The 18,972-nt window shown below is 40.9% G+C and overlaps 1 protein-coding gene across 4 annotated transcripts; it reads right to left on the reverse strand.

Moving 5' to 3' along the window:
• Positions 1-616: 616 nt before the first annotated feature.
• zfyve27 (zinc finger, FYVE domain containing 27) lies at positions 617-17,838 on the reverse strand. 4 transcript variants are annotated; one of them, XM_036557398.1, is made up of 14 exons: positions 17,655-17,838; positions 15,166-15,403; positions 14,014-14,084; positions 13,599-13,785; positions 12,312-12,407; positions 10,420-10,532; positions 10,116-10,240; positions 9,133-9,204; positions 8,703-8,723; positions 7,052-7,072; positions 4,074-4,215; positions 3,168-3,214; positions 2,991-3,072; positions 617-1,536 (listed from the first exon to the last, which is right to left on the reverse strand). In XM_036557398.1, exons 2-14 carry the CDS (start codon positions 15,372-15,374, stop codon positions 1,469-1,471), a joined length of 1,254 nt encoding a protein of 417 aa, XP_036413291.1. In that variant the 5' UTR covers positions 15,375-15,403; positions 17,655-17,838; the 3' UTR covers positions 617-1,468. The 4 variants fall into 4 exon arrangements, with proteins under 4 accessions (XP_036413291.1, XP_036413290.1, XP_036413292.1 ...); XM_036557397.1 differs by lacking the exons at positions 7,052-7,072; positions 8,703-8,723 and adding an exon at positions 5,439-5,495; XM_036557399.1 differs by lacking the exon at positions 8,703-8,723.
• Positions 17,839-18,972: the final 1,134 nt, after the last annotated feature.

An 18,972-nucleotide genomic window follows, 5' to 3' on the forward strand; every position in this document is an offset into this window, starting at 1 on the left:
TGTAGATGGTTTTAATACAGTTGCATTACAGTACAGTGGTCACACCAAAACAATGACAGGTAAAATATGTGAAGTCTTACATTCAGCTCCTGCTTAAAACAACAAACAGGACGTTAAATTAGACAGACGCAAAATAAAACCAAACAAAGAAGGTAAAATATGAGAAAACACAACTATTCCCCCATTTGTGTGCATCTAAATAAAACATGTTGATATGAGTGATCAGAACAAAGAGAGCAGCTTTAGAAGGAAGAATTCATTGAGAGTGACTGAATGAATATTGATAAGATCAACCTTACACAAGGACCTGATTTCACCAAAATCATGATGACTCTAAAGTGCCAGGCTTGGTGATGAGCCATGATCTTCACAGGCAGCCCTGATTGGCTGCAATAATAACCACCAATCAACAGCCAGTCATATGATCAGTACAGTACAGAGTACATCTAATAAAAATGATATCTTGGGTTGCGATTTCTCACCGTAAGATCAATGACGTAGAACCGCCTCATTTGAAAATAAAGGCTGTATTTTAGACGCTCTGTAAATATGATTACAGGACAAGCAGGAGGCCAATCCGAGAGTATTCAAAATCTCAAATCTGTTAGAAGGAGAATCTTTGTAACAGACACAGTGTCTCTTACAACTTCTCTCCCTCCAAGTTCTGCTTCAGAACTGTGTCAAACGTAGACCTTCAAATAAATACAGTGCAGCTGCTTGAACAGTTAAGACCCTGGTTTGAGGAACAGTCCTTGGAATCCTCACAGCAGATGACGTCACAATGGTTCTGACAGGCAATGATGTCATAACTGCTGCAGATCACGGAACACCGTGTCACAATGGCGGCTGATGATCCTGGAAGGTGATGTCACAGTAGTAGCTGATGATTCCACAAACATGACGTCACATAGACGATGATGTAGATGATGTAGATGATGTGATAAGAGTAAGTAATGCGGGTTTTGGTCTTCGGGATGAATTAAAAGGGCTTTTGAAGTGTCCAGTAGGTCCAGTCGTCACCAAACCAGAGTCCAGTTTGAGGCCACCTGCTTTGAGAAGCCTTATACTCCTATTGGGCTTCACCCTAAACTAAAAGTCCAGTTCAAGTACTGCTAAAACAGCAGCGTAACCGCCCCAAGATGATACCTGGATTCACCAAAGAGAGCATACTAACCGTCATGTTTTCACAGGGCCTGATGGAGTGACTCGCTGAAGCTTCTGCTGCCACAATAGCGAAAGCAGCCATGGCAGTAATGTTGGTGAACTTTCTGAGGAATATATAAGGAAGAGGGGAGACGGGGCATGTTGGAGGCAGGAAGCAAAAAAGCTCAGTTTTAGCAACTTGGGACTAAAAGACATTAACCTCCGGAACTGGAGCACGTCAGGCTCCACCCGCAGCTCCTGTTGCTGAGGAGATTTTTGCCGAGGTACGATGGAGGGAATGGGTTATTATTATGGGACGCAGGTCCTACTTGCTGCTGAGTGCGGCGTTACACATAGCACACACAAACACTGTCTCTCTCTGTGCCTCTGGAGCTAAAGAGAGAGAAAAACACAACATACACAACAAATATTGATATACACACCGATCAGGCATAACATTATGACCACCTCCTTGTTTCTATGCTCATTGTCCATTTTGTCAGCTCCACTTACTATATAGGTGTACTTTGTAGTTCTACAGTTACAGACTACAGTCCATCTGTTTCTCTGTATACTTTGTTAGCCCCCTTTTACCCTGTTCTTCAGTGGTCAGGACCCCCATGGACCCTCACAGAACAGGTACTATTTGGGTGGTGGATCATTCTCAGCACTGCAGTAACACTGACGTGGTGGTGGTGTGTTAATGTGTGTTGTGCTGGTACGAGTGGATCAGACACAGCAGTGCTGCTGGAGTTTTTAAACACTGTGTCCACTCACTGTCCACTCTATTAGACACTCCTACCTTGTCAGTCCACCTTGTAGATGTGAAGTCAGAGACGATAGCTCATCTGCTGCTGCACAGTTTGTGTTGGTCATCCTCTAGTCCTTCATCAGTGGTCACAGGACGCTGCCCACAGGACGCTGTTGGCTGGATGTTTTTGGTTGGTGGACTATTCTCAGTCCAGCAGTGACACTGAGGTGTTTCAAACTCCAGCAGCACTGCTGTGTCTGATCCGCTCAGACCAGCACAACACACACTAACACACCACCATCACATCAGCAGACCAGTTTCTGCTCCGCCATGTTGAACGCTATAAACTTTGCTATGACGTGACGCACATGATCAGAACATACTTAAACTTTCTGATTGGAAATGTAATCAGATACAGGCATTTACATGGTTATTATTCTTCTGTTTAATGGATTATTTACAGGATTACCCACCTCGTCCAATTGGATAGAAATTGTATTACGAATGGCCTCAATCAGACTAGACTACTCCGACTGAGGTGTCTACATGGATGTATTCTATTCCGATTGAGCTATTAGTTGCACTATTAACAGATTACCAGGCTGCATGTAAACGCGGCTACTGAGGGCTTCTTAACAGCTACACACCCTTTCAGACTCATAGTGCTGAGTGTCTCACAGTGGAAGGATGGACAGAAACTCCTGTGGATTTTTTCAGATCTGAATCCAGAGTGGAGCTTGATTTTCTCCTCTCTCTCAGAGATGAAAGCTTTAAGTGCTGTTTATCTGATGGGGACAGTTTTGGTGTCTATCAGGTCTTGCAGGTGGTTGTTAGGAGTCTCATTTTCTTTTTAATCTATAACTCCAGTTTTGTAAACTCCTGTTTTTTTTTTTACTATTTTATTTTGACTTTCTCCTTCCTGATGTAAGTGGACTATTTTATATCTAATCCCCACAGAAACCATGTCTGAAAATGAATAACTTGGAACAGCTGCTTTACTGGAACTGAAATAAATGAAGAGTGCTCTCTGACTTCTACCCAGTACTGAATAACTAATGGTAGAACAGGAGCAACATATTATTGATGCTGGTCTCACCTGTGGCTCCCATACTGGACTTGAACACTTTGTAGGAGCAGCAGCGAGAACAGAAGCTAACGCCACAGTTAGTGCAGTACCTCTGAAAAACATGCAAACAACACGTTAACAATGTTAGAGCAACATTAATATGACAGCAGCATCCATACGGCCATTCATATTCATATGAAGGCTTACCCTCTTCTTCAACACAGAGAACGCTGCAGCACAGCTCGAGCAGTTACCTACACAGAGAGAGAGAGAGAGAGAGAGAGAGAGATAGGGAGAGGGAGAGAGAGAGAGAGAGATATTAAGATGGAACAGTAGAAAAGCATAAAATGTTTCAGACTGATACGGTATGATGAGTGAAGAATGTACTCTCACTCATTCAACAAGGGAATCAACTTAATTCAATTAATTCAATTAGTGAATCAACACATCTGTAATTTTTTTACCATTTTAAACCAATTTAAGCAATTTTAGTCATGGCTAATTCACGCATTACATCTACATGTCATTTCAGATGTATTATGGTCATTTTCTCCATAACAAGCATAGAAAATTGCTAATAGTATGCTAATGTCTCAGTAGCTAGTTAGCTAAATTTCCCGTTCCGTCTTAAATAGTCCAGCAGTTCTGATGCCTGAAGCGCCAGAATGTAACTCCTGCACCATTTAAGGTGGAACAAGAAAATTCGAACTTGGTACATGAGTGTCCAAGTGTCCGTAGTCTTATCTACTTCTGTCAGTGGTTTCATAGATATCCCATCCACTTTGAGCCCTGTGGGTCTTTCCGTTGTGTTGTGACTGTCTTTGCAGCGTTTCTGAAGTTGCCTGTGTTTTCTTTATGCGTTTGTAAAATGTAGTTCAGGTTTCGTCATTTTGATGAAAGTGTCTGCAGCACATTTACGAATTTGCAAAGTGTTTTAATTGTTCTACGAATAGAGTCTTGTCGGCCACCGTATCATCCCCTACATTTCATTTTTTACCCACATATGATGCGTCATAGCCGGGGAGTGAAAGGCACTTTTTGAAACTCATTCGTAACAATGTTTACACACTTCATCAAACTCTTTTATTTCAAAAAAGCAGGAGGAATTCTGACCGGTGGGGTTGGTGGGCACACGCTTGCGGAGCTTCTCTGTTAGTTTGGATACTTTGCTGCGTATGGGCTCGTTCCTGCTCAACAAGCCGTTATCAGATACGGAGTCATAGTCAGCACTGCCCACAGACACCTCCTCATCATCCTAGAGTGAGAGAGAGCGAGAGAGAGAGAGAGCGAGAGAGAGAGAGAGAGAGAGAGAGATGGAGGCACAGAAAGAATTAATTCACTATCTCAGGCAGTGCAGTTCACACTAGAGGGCCATTTTCACCATTTATAATGAAAAAAGTCAAACTGCACCCACATCCAGACTAGCTCTCCAAACAATAAACGCGGTCCGCTTTGGAGCAGTCTTTGGTTAGTCTTTAGTACCGAGAAACCCACACACTGACCTCTTAGTGGCTCGAGAATAAAGTCTACAGGCGAATGTCCAACGACTTTAAGTTAACGGCTAATTTTGTCAACAAGTAAGTGATCGTTTGGTGAAAATCACACGTTTTACCATAGTGGGTCATGTTTGGTGTGCGAAGCTTGCTTTTTTGGTCTTGGACATGGGGCTATGAGGCTAAGATAGCTAACAAGTAAAGGAGGATTATACGCCAACATAATGGTACTTATTAGCTACACGAGCCTTGCAGCTCCGGTGCAAAACTAAAGAACAAAATTCAGACACCAAACATGTGTTGATCGATCAACTACGTAGATGTTTTTCTGCCAAACTACTCCTTTAATACCGTTTGCACAAACAACATGCACCCAAATTAGAAGGTTCAACCAAAGACTGTGTGGAGGTTCCTCTTACTGAGAGATTGAGTCAAATCAAGCGTTTTTCAACCAAAGCTCTGTCTGATGTATCTGTATTGTGCGTGTGACAATAACTTTCACGTTTTCCTGTACTTCGTAAGAGAACCCATAAACCACACAGCTACAATGCAAGCTAAGAGGCAGCTGCTTCAGCATCTGCCCACTGGCTTCTATCATTACTGTGTTTCTGTTCTTTTTCTAAGCACAGGGAAACATTCTGACGCTACTGTCTGCAGTATTTTATTGCACAATACAGACACAAAAATAGAGATTAGGTTGAAAAATGCTTTTCAAAAACACCTCAGCCCATCAAATATGGTACCACTGGCTGTTAGGATTGACTTAGTTTACTATACAAACCCATGTAACAGTACAACCCCTGGAATTAACTCAACCCCGAAGAGGGAGAACGTGGGAATCAATTAGAACCCAGTACTGACGGGTCACCAGGCCACCACCACTGTGACATCATTGTGAGTTTTAGCCAATAAGGGAACGAGGAAAGGTTAGAAGAGGCGTGGTTAGAACACCCGGAACAAATGACTGACGGAGTGGGAGGGGCACCTTATGAGCCATGCGTCTCCACAGGGCTTTGGTCAGCCCGATTACTGCAGGCAACACCTATATTCAAAATGGGGCAGTTACACATGACATTGATCTATCCAGGCTCCGCCCACAAATGTGTTCTTGCTCAACAACTGCTGGTGGGTTGGAGAAGCTTTACAAAACATCTTTATACACATGAAAGGTGTTCAGACAAACAAAAACACATGCACATGACAGACAACTCGCACGCTGGATAACAACCGCAAACATGGGCATTCTAGTCACATTTCCTGTATATAAAGGAGAGGACATGCACAGAACAGTCATAATACTCACGTGCAGGTGAGAACACACACACACACACACACACACACACACACACACACACACACACTTAAGGCCTATTCACACCAAGTCTGACTTTCATGGACGAGAAAAACCTTCACATCAAAAAAAAAGACCACATAAACATGAACTAAACTTAATCGAATTTAATGAGGTGCAGTACGGACCAAAAAAAGACCAAACTGCACCAGAGGGGGCGCCCAAAAGGGACGAATTTCCTTTGCTGAGTTGAACAGCTGCCCATCCTGTGTGTCTGATGCTGTTGTTTCTTCTGCCTTGATCAGGTGCCCACCACTCGCCAGCCTTCTGGACCGGTTTGACCACCATGGAGCTTCCTGCTGTACAACGCTGGGCAAACCTCACCAGCATGAACTGATCCCATTGATGATACTGCTGCATTTTTAATCATAGACATTGCTACTCCTGCTTTTCCCCCTTTTTTGTATGTTACTAATGATCAAATCTCATTCTCTGCTGTCATTGTATGCTATCTGGTGTGGACCAGAGAAGGATGGGTTCCCCTTTTGAGTCTTGGTTCTCCTCAAGGTTTCTTCCTCCTGCTTCTAGGGAGTTTTTCCTTGTCACTCATGGGGGCTTGGACCCGGATTTTTCTGTAAAGCTGCTTTGTGACAACACCTGCTCTAAAAAGTGCTATATAAATAATCCTTGACTTGACAAATCTTGTAGAGCCCACAAGCTTTATCACTGGGGAGAGAGGCTGAACCTCATCTCTCTGAAGCGAATCTTGACGAATGGTGGCGATAATATAAAACATTATTAGGCCACTCATACGTTCTAAGGGCAGTAGCTCAAGTCCCTCCTGTGCTCATGGCTGGTTGTACCGGAATTGTTAAATTCAGACCGACCAGTCAGAGCTCCACTGTCTTGGTTGCTGTCCAATCAAATATGCATCATGATGGCAGCAGAACAGCTCATTTTGCTTCTAGCAGAGCACTAAAACTTAACTAAGACGAGCAATGCGCCGACTATAGAAGTGCAGAGGTTAATGAAATGATACAGTGGACCACAGTGGAAAGTCTGCCAGTGAATACCTAAAACCTGTTTTCAGCATTTCTCTCCTTCTTCCCAGATTCTCAAAGTGGGAAACGCACTTGATGTGAAGCTTCCACTGCAGTAAAATCGCATCTTTGTTTTTTTGGTCAGACTTGGTGTGATTAGGCCTTTACACAAGCTCCCACCATGCGAGAGTGCAGGGTTTTCTTGCTCATTTACGTGAATGGAAGTGACCGTTAACTCAGTTCACTCAAATCTCGTCTGCTACTCACCACAAAAGCCAGCTGAGTTTCCTTTGAGAGCAAAGCAAAGAGGTGAGCTACTTAAACACACACACACTCACTCATCCAGACCTAAACTAATCATCTAATCTACGGCCGTCACTATCAATCACATTAGCAATCCGGGAATCTACTGATTGTTTTCATGATTAATAATTATTAGAGATTAGTAAAAAAGGCCAAACAATAAAAATAAATGTAACTGAACCTTGCAGAGCCCCTCAAGGACAAAATAGAACACATTACTGGACTAGGAAGCCTTGCAGAAGATCTCAATAATAATATTAAAAATACTGCTGAAGCTTTTTATATCACTGATTCAGCAGGTTACACTGGACAGTGCTCGCAGGAGAACTATGGATACAACATGAGCAGAAAACTAACAAAAGCAACAGCAAAAAGGAAAGTTTCCCTTGATACAACATAACAGTACAAGAGCGAGAGGCTATAATCAAACAGGAGTTGGTATATGACGTGTACACTCAGTGGAACATGCAGATGCTGATGCTCTCACTGCGAAATCTGAAAACTGTGTTCACCTATTTGTTTACCTAATTTATGCAATGTTACTGAATTAAACTGTAACAAAATCCACTTTTTTATTATGAAAAAATACTCTTTATCGTCAAATATGGTCAATTTAATTGCGACTAACAGCATAAAGAATAAAATCAGTTGCATTATTTGACTTCTTTGACAGGCCAAAAATATACAGTGGGGTCTAAAAGTCTGAGACTACTGGTGAAAATGCTTTTATTTTGCATCCCTTTTTAATTTAATACATTTTTCATTACAAATAATATAAACACATAACAATCTGATTTAATGTTTATATTAATTTCGGTATTTCTTAGTATTTGATTATCCACATAAAAATCGTCTGAAAACAAATTTGCTTCAATTTGAAAAGTGACCTAGAAATAGCGCAGATATTTATTCTTCAGTTAAACTGTTAATTAAATTGACACTTCTTTGTTAAAAATTTTCAAGATTCTGTAGTTTATTTTCAGATATAATTAAATTAATGTGGTCTCGTTTGCGGATGTTTGGACTCACCAAATAAACATGACATGAATTAAAATGCATATAAAGGCTCATAGCAAATGAGCGATAAAGGCAAAACTGGAACGCTCTTATTAAAATCAACAAAGCTGCCCAAACCGACTGCGAACGTCAGAGAATATCATATTAAACTATCCAATAAAACCTAAAAAACTGGATTTACACTGAAAGCAAGTGATGTAGCCACTCATTTTGCAGTTGAAGACTTTTATCTGATAGATTCCTAGTTTGTTTATGTTCTCACTGGTTACACTGATACTGCATTTAAAGACTCGAATGCTTATTGTTATTATCATCATACAAACTACTGACTGCTGATTTATTTAGAAGGCACATTTTATTCAATTATTTTGAAAATGGAGATTTTCCTACACTCTCCATACTTCATTAGGACCTCGGTGGGATGGTGGTTAGTAGCTACTTATCTATTGGTGATTGGTGGTGAGAAGCGATTGATCAGAGCTACCTATAATCTATAAATGCATTACTCTTTGTTGTTAAACATTAGATGGTTGTGTAAACCGAATCACTAAAACACAGGTTGTAGTGCTCCTCCAGTCCTCCAGAGGGAGCTACTCACCTGCAGTGCCAACTGGTTTTCCTTATGCAGCCAGACAGCAGAGACAGGAGAACAAGTCAGATACAGTAAAAACAGAGCAAAACGAGAGAGAGAGAGACAGAGACAGAGATAGAGAGATAGAGAGAGAGAGAGAGACAGAGAGAGAGAGAGAGAGAGACAGAGAGAGAGAGAGACAGAGATAGAGAGACAGAGAGAGACAGAAAGAGAGAGAGATGGAGATAGAGAGAGACAGAGAGAGAGAGATAGAGAGATAGATAGACAGAGAGAGAGATAGAGAGATAGAGAGAGAGATAGACAGAGAGAGATAGAGAGACAGAGAGAGAGAGACAGAGAGAGAGAGAGATAGAGAGAGAGACAGAGAGAGAGAGAGAGAAGAGAAGAGAGAGAGAGAGATAGAGAGAGAGAGAGAGAGAGGCGGATCAGTCTTTACCTCTATGGCGTCTTTAAACTCCTCGTCAGGCTCCGCCTCCTCAGCCTCCTCTACACTACCTGGTGAGAGATCCTGCAGAGAGAACAGAACAGACTCACTCACTCGTTCTCTCTCCCTCTATCTTCTCTTTCCTTCTCCCTCTCTCTCTGCTCCTTCATTCTCATTCTCTTTCTTCTCTTCTCCTCTTTCTCTCTCTCCTTTCTTTTTTCCCCTTTCTTGTTTCTTTCTTTCACCTTCTGCCTCTTCCCATTCTTTTCTCCTACCTCCCTTCTTCTCCCTTTCTTTCTTTTTCTTCTTTCTTTCTCCATCTCCCTCTCCTTTCTTTCCTTCTTTCCCGCCATTTCCCTCTCGCTCCTTTCTCTTTTTCTCCATTTCTTTCTTCTTCCTTTCTCCATCTCTCTCCTTTCTTTCCTTTGTTCCCTTCTTTCTCCTTCTCTCGCCTTTCTGTTTTTCTCCATTTATTTCTGTTTCTTTTTCTTTCTTTCCTTCTTTCTTTCTTTCTGTCCTCCTTTCCCTTCTTTCTCCCTCCCTCGCCTTTCCCTTTTTCTCCATTTCTTTTTTTCTTTCTTTCACATTCCCCCTCTCTCCTTATTCTTTTTTCCTTCCTCCCTTTCTTTATTTTTTCTTTCTTTCTTTCATTCTCCATCTCTCTCTCTCCTTTCTTTCCTTCTTTCCCTACTTTCTCTCTCTTCTCTCTTTCTCCATTTTTTTCTTTCGCCCTCCCCCTTTCCCCATTCTTTTTTCCTACCTCCCTCTTTTTCTCCCTTTCTTTCTTCCTTTCTTCTACCTTTCTCTCTCTCTGTCTCTCTTTTCTCTCTCTTACCCTCTCTCGATTTTCTATCTGTATTCCTCCCTTTGTCTTTCTCCTTTCTCTCCCTACCTCTCTCTCTCTTTTTTCTGTTCTCTGCCTCTTTCTCGCTTATCTCGGTCTCTGTACTTTTTTCTGCTCTCTGTCTCTCTCTCTGTCTCTCTCTCTCTCTAACCTCCAGGCTGGTGGGAGTCGGGGTCCGGTCCAGTAAGTTTCCCAGTTCTGTTTCACTCTTTTCGGTCTCTCCGTCTGCCGGCTGTGATGGAGTCGGGTGGAAAAACTCCTTCAGCTGCAGAACAACTGCAGAGGGAGAACGAGAGAACAGTCAGTGCTGAATGTAATGGTATCAGTAAAGCACAGAAGAATGAAAATGAACGTGTGAAACAGAGACTCGGAAACGTAAATCCACAGTAAATCCCTCTGGATAAAGTGGCTCTGCGGAACACTCAAACGAAAACTGTGTGCCTGTGCTGACTGACCTCTGCAGAAGTCTCTGTTCCACAGGAAGAGGGCGCTGTTGATCACAGACAGACTCCAACCCACAGGAGCGGTGTACAGCAAACACACAGTCATCAACAGGAAACCGTAAAACCTGTGCACGCACGCACACACACACGCACGCGCACACACGCACACACGCACACACACACACGCACGCACGCACACACACGCACACACACACACGCACGCACGCACACACGCACACACACACACGCACGCACACACACATGCGCACACACACATGCGCACACACACATGCGCACACACACACATACACACACACGCGCACACACACACACACACACACACACACGCGCACACACACACGCACACACACACGCACGCACACACACACGTGCACGCGCACACACACACACACACACAAACACACATTAGTGGTGGGCTAAAAAGTTTTTTCCTGAGACTTTAGAATGGCACAGCATAGTTTTGCCTGACTGGCATCCAAACACTGCAGCTGTGTCAGAGAGCACCCTTGATCTATTCAATTTCCAGTCAAAATGACCACTGAGTTCAAGTTATTCATTTTCCAGGAAATACGTCTGAGAAAATCAGCAAGGAGAACATCAAAAGGTGAAAACACGAGAGCTTCCAAAACTGGAGTACAAAAATGTATAAAAGGCTACAGAGAATATGTGCCTCCTAACAACCACCTGGAAGAGCTGAGGGACACCAAAACTGTCCCCATCAGATAAACAGCACTTAAAGCTTTCATCTCTGAGAGAGAGGAGAAAATCAAGCTCCACTCTGGATTCAGATCTGAAAACATCCACAGGAGTTTCTGTCCATCCTTCCACTGTGAGACACTCAGCACTATGAGTCTGAAAGGATGTGTAGCTGTAGAGAGCAGAAGCTCTTACTGAGAAAAGGAGACAGAGTCCAGACCTCAATCACTGAATGTGTTTAGGATCACTTTAGATCGTGAGGAGCAGAGGATTGAACTTTGGAGTTGTGAAAAATAATAAAAGTAAATAATGGACTAATAACAAAATAATGGACACTCTAAATATTGAAAATTTTGATATTTAGTTGTTGAGGCATTTTGGTAATTTTCTGTTAAATAGTTTTTCTTATATATTGGTTTTCTGCATTTTTACTTGTCACTGAAAAATTAGTTAACTTATACACTTCATGGCCATTTGGAATTCCAGCCATATTTTGCCAGCTTGTGTTATCAAACGAACAACTCTGAATTTTGCACAGTATTGTGCAGATTACATTTTAGACTTAAAGGGGAACTCCACTAATTTTTATGTATAACTGAATCGTTGAGATGTAACCTGATTCAGCGTGGTTTGATCTGAAATGGTTCATTATGGAGAAACTTACTACCCAGGGTCACAACATCTACAACAGAAATACAGCCATTTTATTTACTATCCAGAACCACCAGTGACACTACACACGTCTTCTGAGTGTTTAGAGGTGATGCTGATGATGGTAAAATAGTGGTAAATCTAATAAAGTAAGTTTTTTTTGAGGACTATTTTGCCTTGTAACGCCCTGCATGTATCCCTCCCCCATGAATGGATTTTGAAAAATACATTTAGGGCTAAAAATCTTCTCAAAACTATCATAAAACAGTGTCTTGGACATCAGGCAGCGTATTCGCAATAATGTAATGTAAAAACTTCCTTTAAGGGAGCTTTTAGAGGTGGACGCCTGGCTCCTATCACCACCACTGTGAACAATTCTGACTCAGTACGATTCTCCAGAACGGAGCATTTCACACCAAACCACTCTGAATGACATTATTTTTTGATTTAATTATGCAGGATTTGTAAAAAATGGGTGAAATTTTCCTTTAACAATATTAGATGAGTGACTATCAGAAGCTGGATGTGTTACTCACACAGAAGAAGACGCGTGACTCTCCCAGTATAAGATCTTATAGGCAGATTCTGCATAAACGCATGCCTGGGTCAGGAGGTCGTCCAGTCGCTTCAGCCTGCAACACAAGCACACCCAGCTCACCTAAAGCTCCCTTTATTTTCTAACATCAGTGTCTGTCACATGACCATTAGCTGACTCTCGTTTGAAGTAGTATGTAAACACGGTCAAAGTGTCAAAATGTACCCTTCGCTAGTCAGTCAATACAGTCCATATGTGGAAATAATACGGCAAACAACAAACAACCTGTTTTGAATTCATTGCTTCTGTGACGCCACAAGAGCCAATTCAGTTCAATACATCCACTTAGCCTCCATTCAGCCTCCTAATTACTATTAAAGTTAAAGAAGTAACAGAAACACCTGTACATAAAATCTCTCCAGCTAAAAATTACATAAAATATTAAAATAAACAAATAAAAATAAAAATGAAATAATATTTAAACATAACATTGAAACGACTTTTGTAGTAACTATCTAGAGACAGTCAATCACTTATTCTGGCTTTGTCAATATGTAAAAGACGACATCTCAGTGCCTTTATTGTTCATTATATTGATGTGAAGTATTGTTTATTGTGGAAAGATGTATTATTTGGTCTTTTGGAAAATCATAGAGCTAAATACACATGCATACATGACAGAGCTCGTTAGTCTGTCTGCTGATGATGCACGCGATTCATTCACGTGACATTACTGAGTAGGATGTGCTCATGAGGGTCATTTCAGGATGCTGGTTTGTTCACATTATTGACAGATTTGAGTCACTCACCTAAAGGAGTGTGAACTATTGAGTCAGAGAGATCGGATTTGAGCAAAAAATCAGATTTGAGCAATGAGGCTTGTAATGTGAACGTAGGCTATCTTTCCAGTTAATTAGTGCACCTTTTTCGGACAGCAACGATCTATCAGTCTTAAAGGCTCAGTAACAAAAACAGCCTGTTTAATTCTGAGGGATAACAAAAGGAAAATGTTAATGTAAAAATGAACCACGACCCATTTTGGTAGATAAAATCACTTAAAATGTTAAAGGGCAAAACTAAAATAGAAGAGAAATGTAGGATACGGGCCCTTTAAAGTAACAAAACACAAGGAAAGAGAAGAAAATCGACAGAAAAGCAAAGTAGAAGAAAGAAAGTGAGGGGTGCTCCAGTAAAGGTGGGAGATAAGTCTGCGAAAAAACCCAAACGATAAATACGTGACGTCCGAACGCTGACGTGAATAGTCTGAAACGTCTCGCGCTCTACTCACAGGCCCTTGACCTCCAGCATGGCCTCCTGGCGGCTCATGTGGACGGTCTGCAGTTCTCTGCGCTGAACCGCGAAATGCTTCTTCTTCTGCACAGCCGTCTCACTAGCAACACCCTGGCAACGGTCGCCAAGGTAACCCAGAACAGCGGGGACAGTAACCACCATCAGGAACAGGGAGAACCAAGCCACTGAAAAGTGAGAGAGAGAGAGTGAGAGAGAGAGAGAGAGAGAGAGAGAGAGAGAGAAGAGAGAGAGAGAGAGGAGAGAGAGAGAGAGAGCTACTTATGCATTTGCTCGTTCACTCACTGCCATCTGATTATAGACCAGAGCAACATAATCAGTGTTCATTGTTGTTAGTATTAGCATTCAGCTATCAATCACTGCTCGGTCTCCTTCTTTATCTGTATGCCTCTCACCTTCAGTCAGAGTGATGAAGAGGATGTTCAGGAGGAGGCAGCACAGCAGAGAACAGAGAGGCATTCTCCATCTATAATACACACACACACACACACACACACACACACACACACACACACACACATATAACATATCCTCTACAGGAAACAGTTTTAAATATGCCATTTTAGTGCACAATGTCTATTTATTTGCTGAGTCTAGCAAATCTAAAAATTAAAAATATAAAACATGATACAAAATGTGTCAAAACTTTTGCACAGGCCACATTTTAGATTTGATCTTTTTTCCACAATTTGCTATATTCAACAAATAAACAGTCATTTGCTTCAAAATGTGCAGGTGTGTGTTCTCCAAAGATGTTTCAACTTATTTTCAATCAGAAAATCAACAAAACGTGATCTGACCAGGTGCAGCCAAACTTTAGCTACATCATAAACAATTTAGTATCATCTATTATCCATGATAATATTATAAGTCTCAGTGTTAAAAAAACTCTTGTCCAAAAAAGGCTATAAAGAATATTAAATGATTATTTAGACAAATTATAAAACTATTCCTTTTTTCCTTCATGAATTCTCCTTTTCACTCTGTTATTTCTTATTTTTCATTATTCTGTCAGTGTTGTTATTGATACTGTTAAACATCCTAAATCCAAACACTGGTTAACACTGCGTCAAACAAACGTTAGGAATTCTGTCGTAAACATTCCAAATCTAATTGTTGCATATTCTGTTGTTCCACATTCCAATTCTTATTACTGCATGTTCTGTTGTTCTGTTTGATGTTCCAATTCCAATGTATACTGATAAACATTCCGATTCCAAAGTATACTGTTAAACATTCCGATTCCAAAGTATACTGTTCAACATTCTGATTCCAAAGTATACTATTCAACATTCCGATTCCAAAGTATACTGTTAAACATTCCGATTCCAAAATATACTGTTAAACATTCCATTTCCAAAATATACTGTTAAACATTCCAATTCCAATGAATACTGTTAAACACTCCAATTCCAATATACAGTTGAACAATCCAATATCAGTATATTGTTAAACATTTTAATTCCAATATACTTCTAAACATTCCAATTTATAATTTTAAACATTCCAAAATTCAATATACTGGTCAAAGCGTCTTCTTCACTTACCCCAGCAGGTAGCGCAACACCTCCAGCGCGTCCGTTACCGGCTCCAAAAAAATGGCCATCCGCTTGTAGGAGACCACCATGTTGAGAAGGTCAAAGGTCACCACTCGGGGACCTACTGGCTCGGTGCTGATATCCAAGGTAGGGCCATCTTTCGCAGGCGGCTGGGCCACATCGCCTCGATCCCCACCCCCCTGCACAGCCTCCTGCATCCTCACCTACAGGACAGATTCACCTTCACCTGGAGGACAAATTAAGATAAACACACACACGTGACTCCACTAATAATAATAACTCTAACAGTAATAATAACAATAATTACAGTGTTGTATCTGTATAATATAGGTTTACCGTTATCGGTTAGAATGAGTTTTTTTTAAAGGCCAAACAATAAAAATTAATTGGATAAAAAAAATAACCAAACGACCTAAAAAATAACCACAGAAATACAATGAAAAAACAAAACAAAATGAAAGCAAAGGTGTAGATTAAGATCAGACACAGTTACCGCTCACTTCATAATCAGCTCCATTAATGTCGCTGACAAGAAAACTACTGAATTGATGCAAATATGGTATTAAATATCAAAGTAAAGTGCATGTAAATGTAAAACTATCACTGATACCTCCCTCGTGCTCTTCTGAACACCACCGAAACCACTGCCAGCGATTTAAACTAGGCACCTGGGTGCCGCCCATCAGAGTAAAGTGGACAGGAGGATAGATTAAGCTTAAGGGTAGGGCCTTGTGTTATGGCCACACCTTTTTCTATGGACTGTGGTTTTTGTTTTGTTTTTTTTTGTTTTTCTTTGTTGAGAGAGTGAAATAATGGCGTCTACTCTATATGTCGATTTATAGCCATCTGGGAGTTTTATTGTGTGGTTATAAAAAACTGCATGGCTGTTTTTTTTTTAAACACTGCACTATCATTACTTGCAAAACCATTCCTAACTACTATTGACATTCTGACAACACAATCTTGCTGAGCACTTCAATAGTGCGGACAGAAACATCTCAATCCTCCTGTTATCCTCAAATTTACTAACATCTGTCGTCCTTGGGGTCAGTTTGACCCCAGCAATCCAAACCTCTGGGAAATATCTAAGCAGTCACGTTAGATTAGGGTCATGAAGTAAAGCAGAGGGGTGTTTTCTGAAGATAATAAAAGTGCATATTATGTGACCACAGTATCATCCAAAACAATCAAAACAAATGTGTGCAAAATATTGATATTTCCTACGTTTATGCAGCTAAAACACCCTGAGATCAAACTGACCCCAAAGGACACATGTGCACTAAATTCGTACAGAACATTCGTGGTATTCTATGTTTACCTAGTTGCACCCATTAAATTATGAAGGAAGCAAAAAATTACGCCAATCTTTTATTTAGAGTCGTTTAACATCGAAATGGGGTCAAACTGACCACAAAGACAATAGGAGTGTTGAGCAGGTTGAACAGCAGGCACTGAGTTGTTACACCAAACTACAGCATGATCAGCTACATTATCATGTCTTTAACCTCTTCAGCTCCTTGAAACCACCGGTGGTTCCAAAACGCACTTCGTCATATTCTTCATAACTTTCATATTTCATAAGCTGCATTCAGAAGGTGGGGGTCGTATGAGAGCTGTAACTGTCTTCTTTCCAGTCAAACAGATGGGTGATGTCATTTTAAACCCTTATAATAAAAGAAGCTGAACTCACAATTTTTTTGTCTACTGAAAGTCGACCCATTTTTCCACGAATCTGGGCTATAAACTATAAGCAGATGGCGTCTCTTCAGTGATCTGCTCTGTAAACATTATTTTTATAAAATAATACAAAGAGCGTCTGAGATTTCTGGCTTTCAGCAGTAAATTGTAAGCATATAGCAATATGTGTGATCATAAAACACATGTTCTGTTAATCTGAGGGGAGTTTTTACAATAAATAAATAAATAAAATAAAATAAAATAAAAATTTACATTCATTTAATGCAGTTACTGAATAATTTGCCTTATGATTTGATCATGAAAATTCAGATGGACAAACCAAAACATACCCTGGAGAATAAGAAGTTAATAAAATCACCGGCAGTTATTAAAATTATTTTGTTTTCCTAAAAAACATCATTTTCTTTTTGCTAAATATGTAAACACTTATGATCTCCTTCACTACACACTAGATTAAGGGTAGCTTTGCCAGCTTCTTGTTCATATTTTCCCGTTCCACCTTAAATGGTGCAGCAGTTACGGTCTCAGCCTCAGGGGCCACAATGTAACTGCTGCACCATTTAAGGTGGAACGGGGAGATTCGAACAAGCAGCTGGAGAACAGGAAGCTGACTTCAGCCTCGTACTGGAAATGTCCAGCTGTCATAAAAAGCCTTAAACATGACACCAACAGGTCAGAAACATTAGGTAAACTACTCCATAATCCGCACCAGCCGGAGGTAAACAAACAGCACCGGCACCAGTGACTGAACTACAGCGGCACAAACAGCGTTAAATTACCTTTTCCCTCTATTTTTAACCTCCTGCACGAACTCTAATGGTGTCTCAACACACTCGTCCCCATCCAGATCGATCCACGGCGGTCAAAAAGATGTAAATATGCGTTAAATCCACTAAATTTACACTAAAATAGGGGTCAGTTTTGGAGACCGTAGCCAGCCGCTTTAGTGAGCTTCTTCCGTAACACGCAGGCTTGTTGAGTTGATCGCCGAGAGCAGGATGAGAGCACGAACGGGACCTGGAATCGAATGCCGATGAAGTCGTTCCGATGTTTCAGTCTTTCTTTCAGATCAAATCAAAACGAAATCAAATCGAGCTTTATTACAGACACACACGGCATCTTGGACAGCTTGGACATCTTTTCTGCACTTGGCATCCAAAATTGAGGTTCAGAATGATCTCATTCTGTCTCTGCCAATGATGGTGATGTGTGGTGAGGAGAAGTTCTCACAGTTCGCCGGTAGGTGTCGCTGTAAGCCTGTAAATCAAATACATGAACCCAGCGAATTTGTAGAAAGGAGAATCAGCGAAACCGGTGTCTCAAACGCTAGAGGGCGCTCCCGAGTGAGTCCAAAATGAATGGGTTGATATGGAGCATTTGAGTAAAATCATAGTTAATAAAAGCTTAAATATTTTTAATGTAAAATAATTCGATCATTTACTGAACACAGAGCAGCATAAAACATTTTAACACTGCTGTTATATTTTTAAGAGCTTTTAAACTCGAGTTATAGGAGTTTAATGACGTCAGTAGGCGCGAACAGCCAATCAGCTGCTCCGATCGCCAATCAATCAGCACTCAGTAGCAGTAATGCCCGCCTCCTGCTGCCCAAAACCCGTTTGCTGTAGAAAAAAGGAAACACACAGGTGAGATTTCTTTGTTTTTTTTTAGTGAAATCCATCCTTCTACTTTCTAAAATTAAAGGAAAGTTCTGGTTCAGTGATTAGAAACTATTTTAACTTTTCGTTTTTAACCACGTAGCTCCATTAATTCCAGCTGAAGGATGTTACTTCGTAGTTTTAATGCTGGTAGTATTTTTAATAAAGTGATTCAAGCTATCAAAACATCCTACCGAGAGGTTTTACGTACTGAGCTACTTATAAATATGCGTGTTGATGTGACATTTCGACAAGGTAACACAGCTCATCATAACAGCTGCCTTACTTCTGTGTAGCTCAGTGACGTCAAACTGATGTGCGGTAATTAATTTAACATTAGCCTACATGTCGCAATATTAGTATTTAGGCCCAATCCCATTTCACCCCTCGCTCCTACCACTCAGCCCTTACCCCTCCGTTTTGTGCGTTCAGGCCTAGG

Source organism: Colossoma macropomum, unplaced genomic scaffold, assembly GCF_904425465.1.
Source record: "Colossoma macropomum unplaced genomic scaffold, Colossoma_macropomum, whole genome shotgun sequence".
In the NCBI taxonomy this organism is placed as follows: domain Eukaryota; kingdom Metazoa; phylum Chordata; class Actinopteri; order Characiformes; family Serrasalmidae; genus Colossoma; species Colossoma macropomum.

What these genes read in the sequence shown, in the direction of transcription:
- zfyve27 (XM_036557397.1), bottom strand. Translation starts at nt 15,374, where the DNA reads ATGCAGGAGGCTGTGCAGGGGGGTGGGGATCGAGGCGATGTGGCCCAG. An exon ending in AGTTTAAAGACGCCATAGAG is followed by an intron (nt 5,496 to 9,132) that starts GTAAAGACTGAT and finishes TTTTGAATATAG; the next exon opens with GTGTTGCCTGCAGTAATCGG. An exon ending in GTCCAGTATGGGAGCCACAG is followed by an intron (nt 1,537 to 2,990) that starts GTGAGACCAGCA and finishes CTCTCTCTTTAG; the next exon opens with CTCCAGAGGCACAGAGAGAG.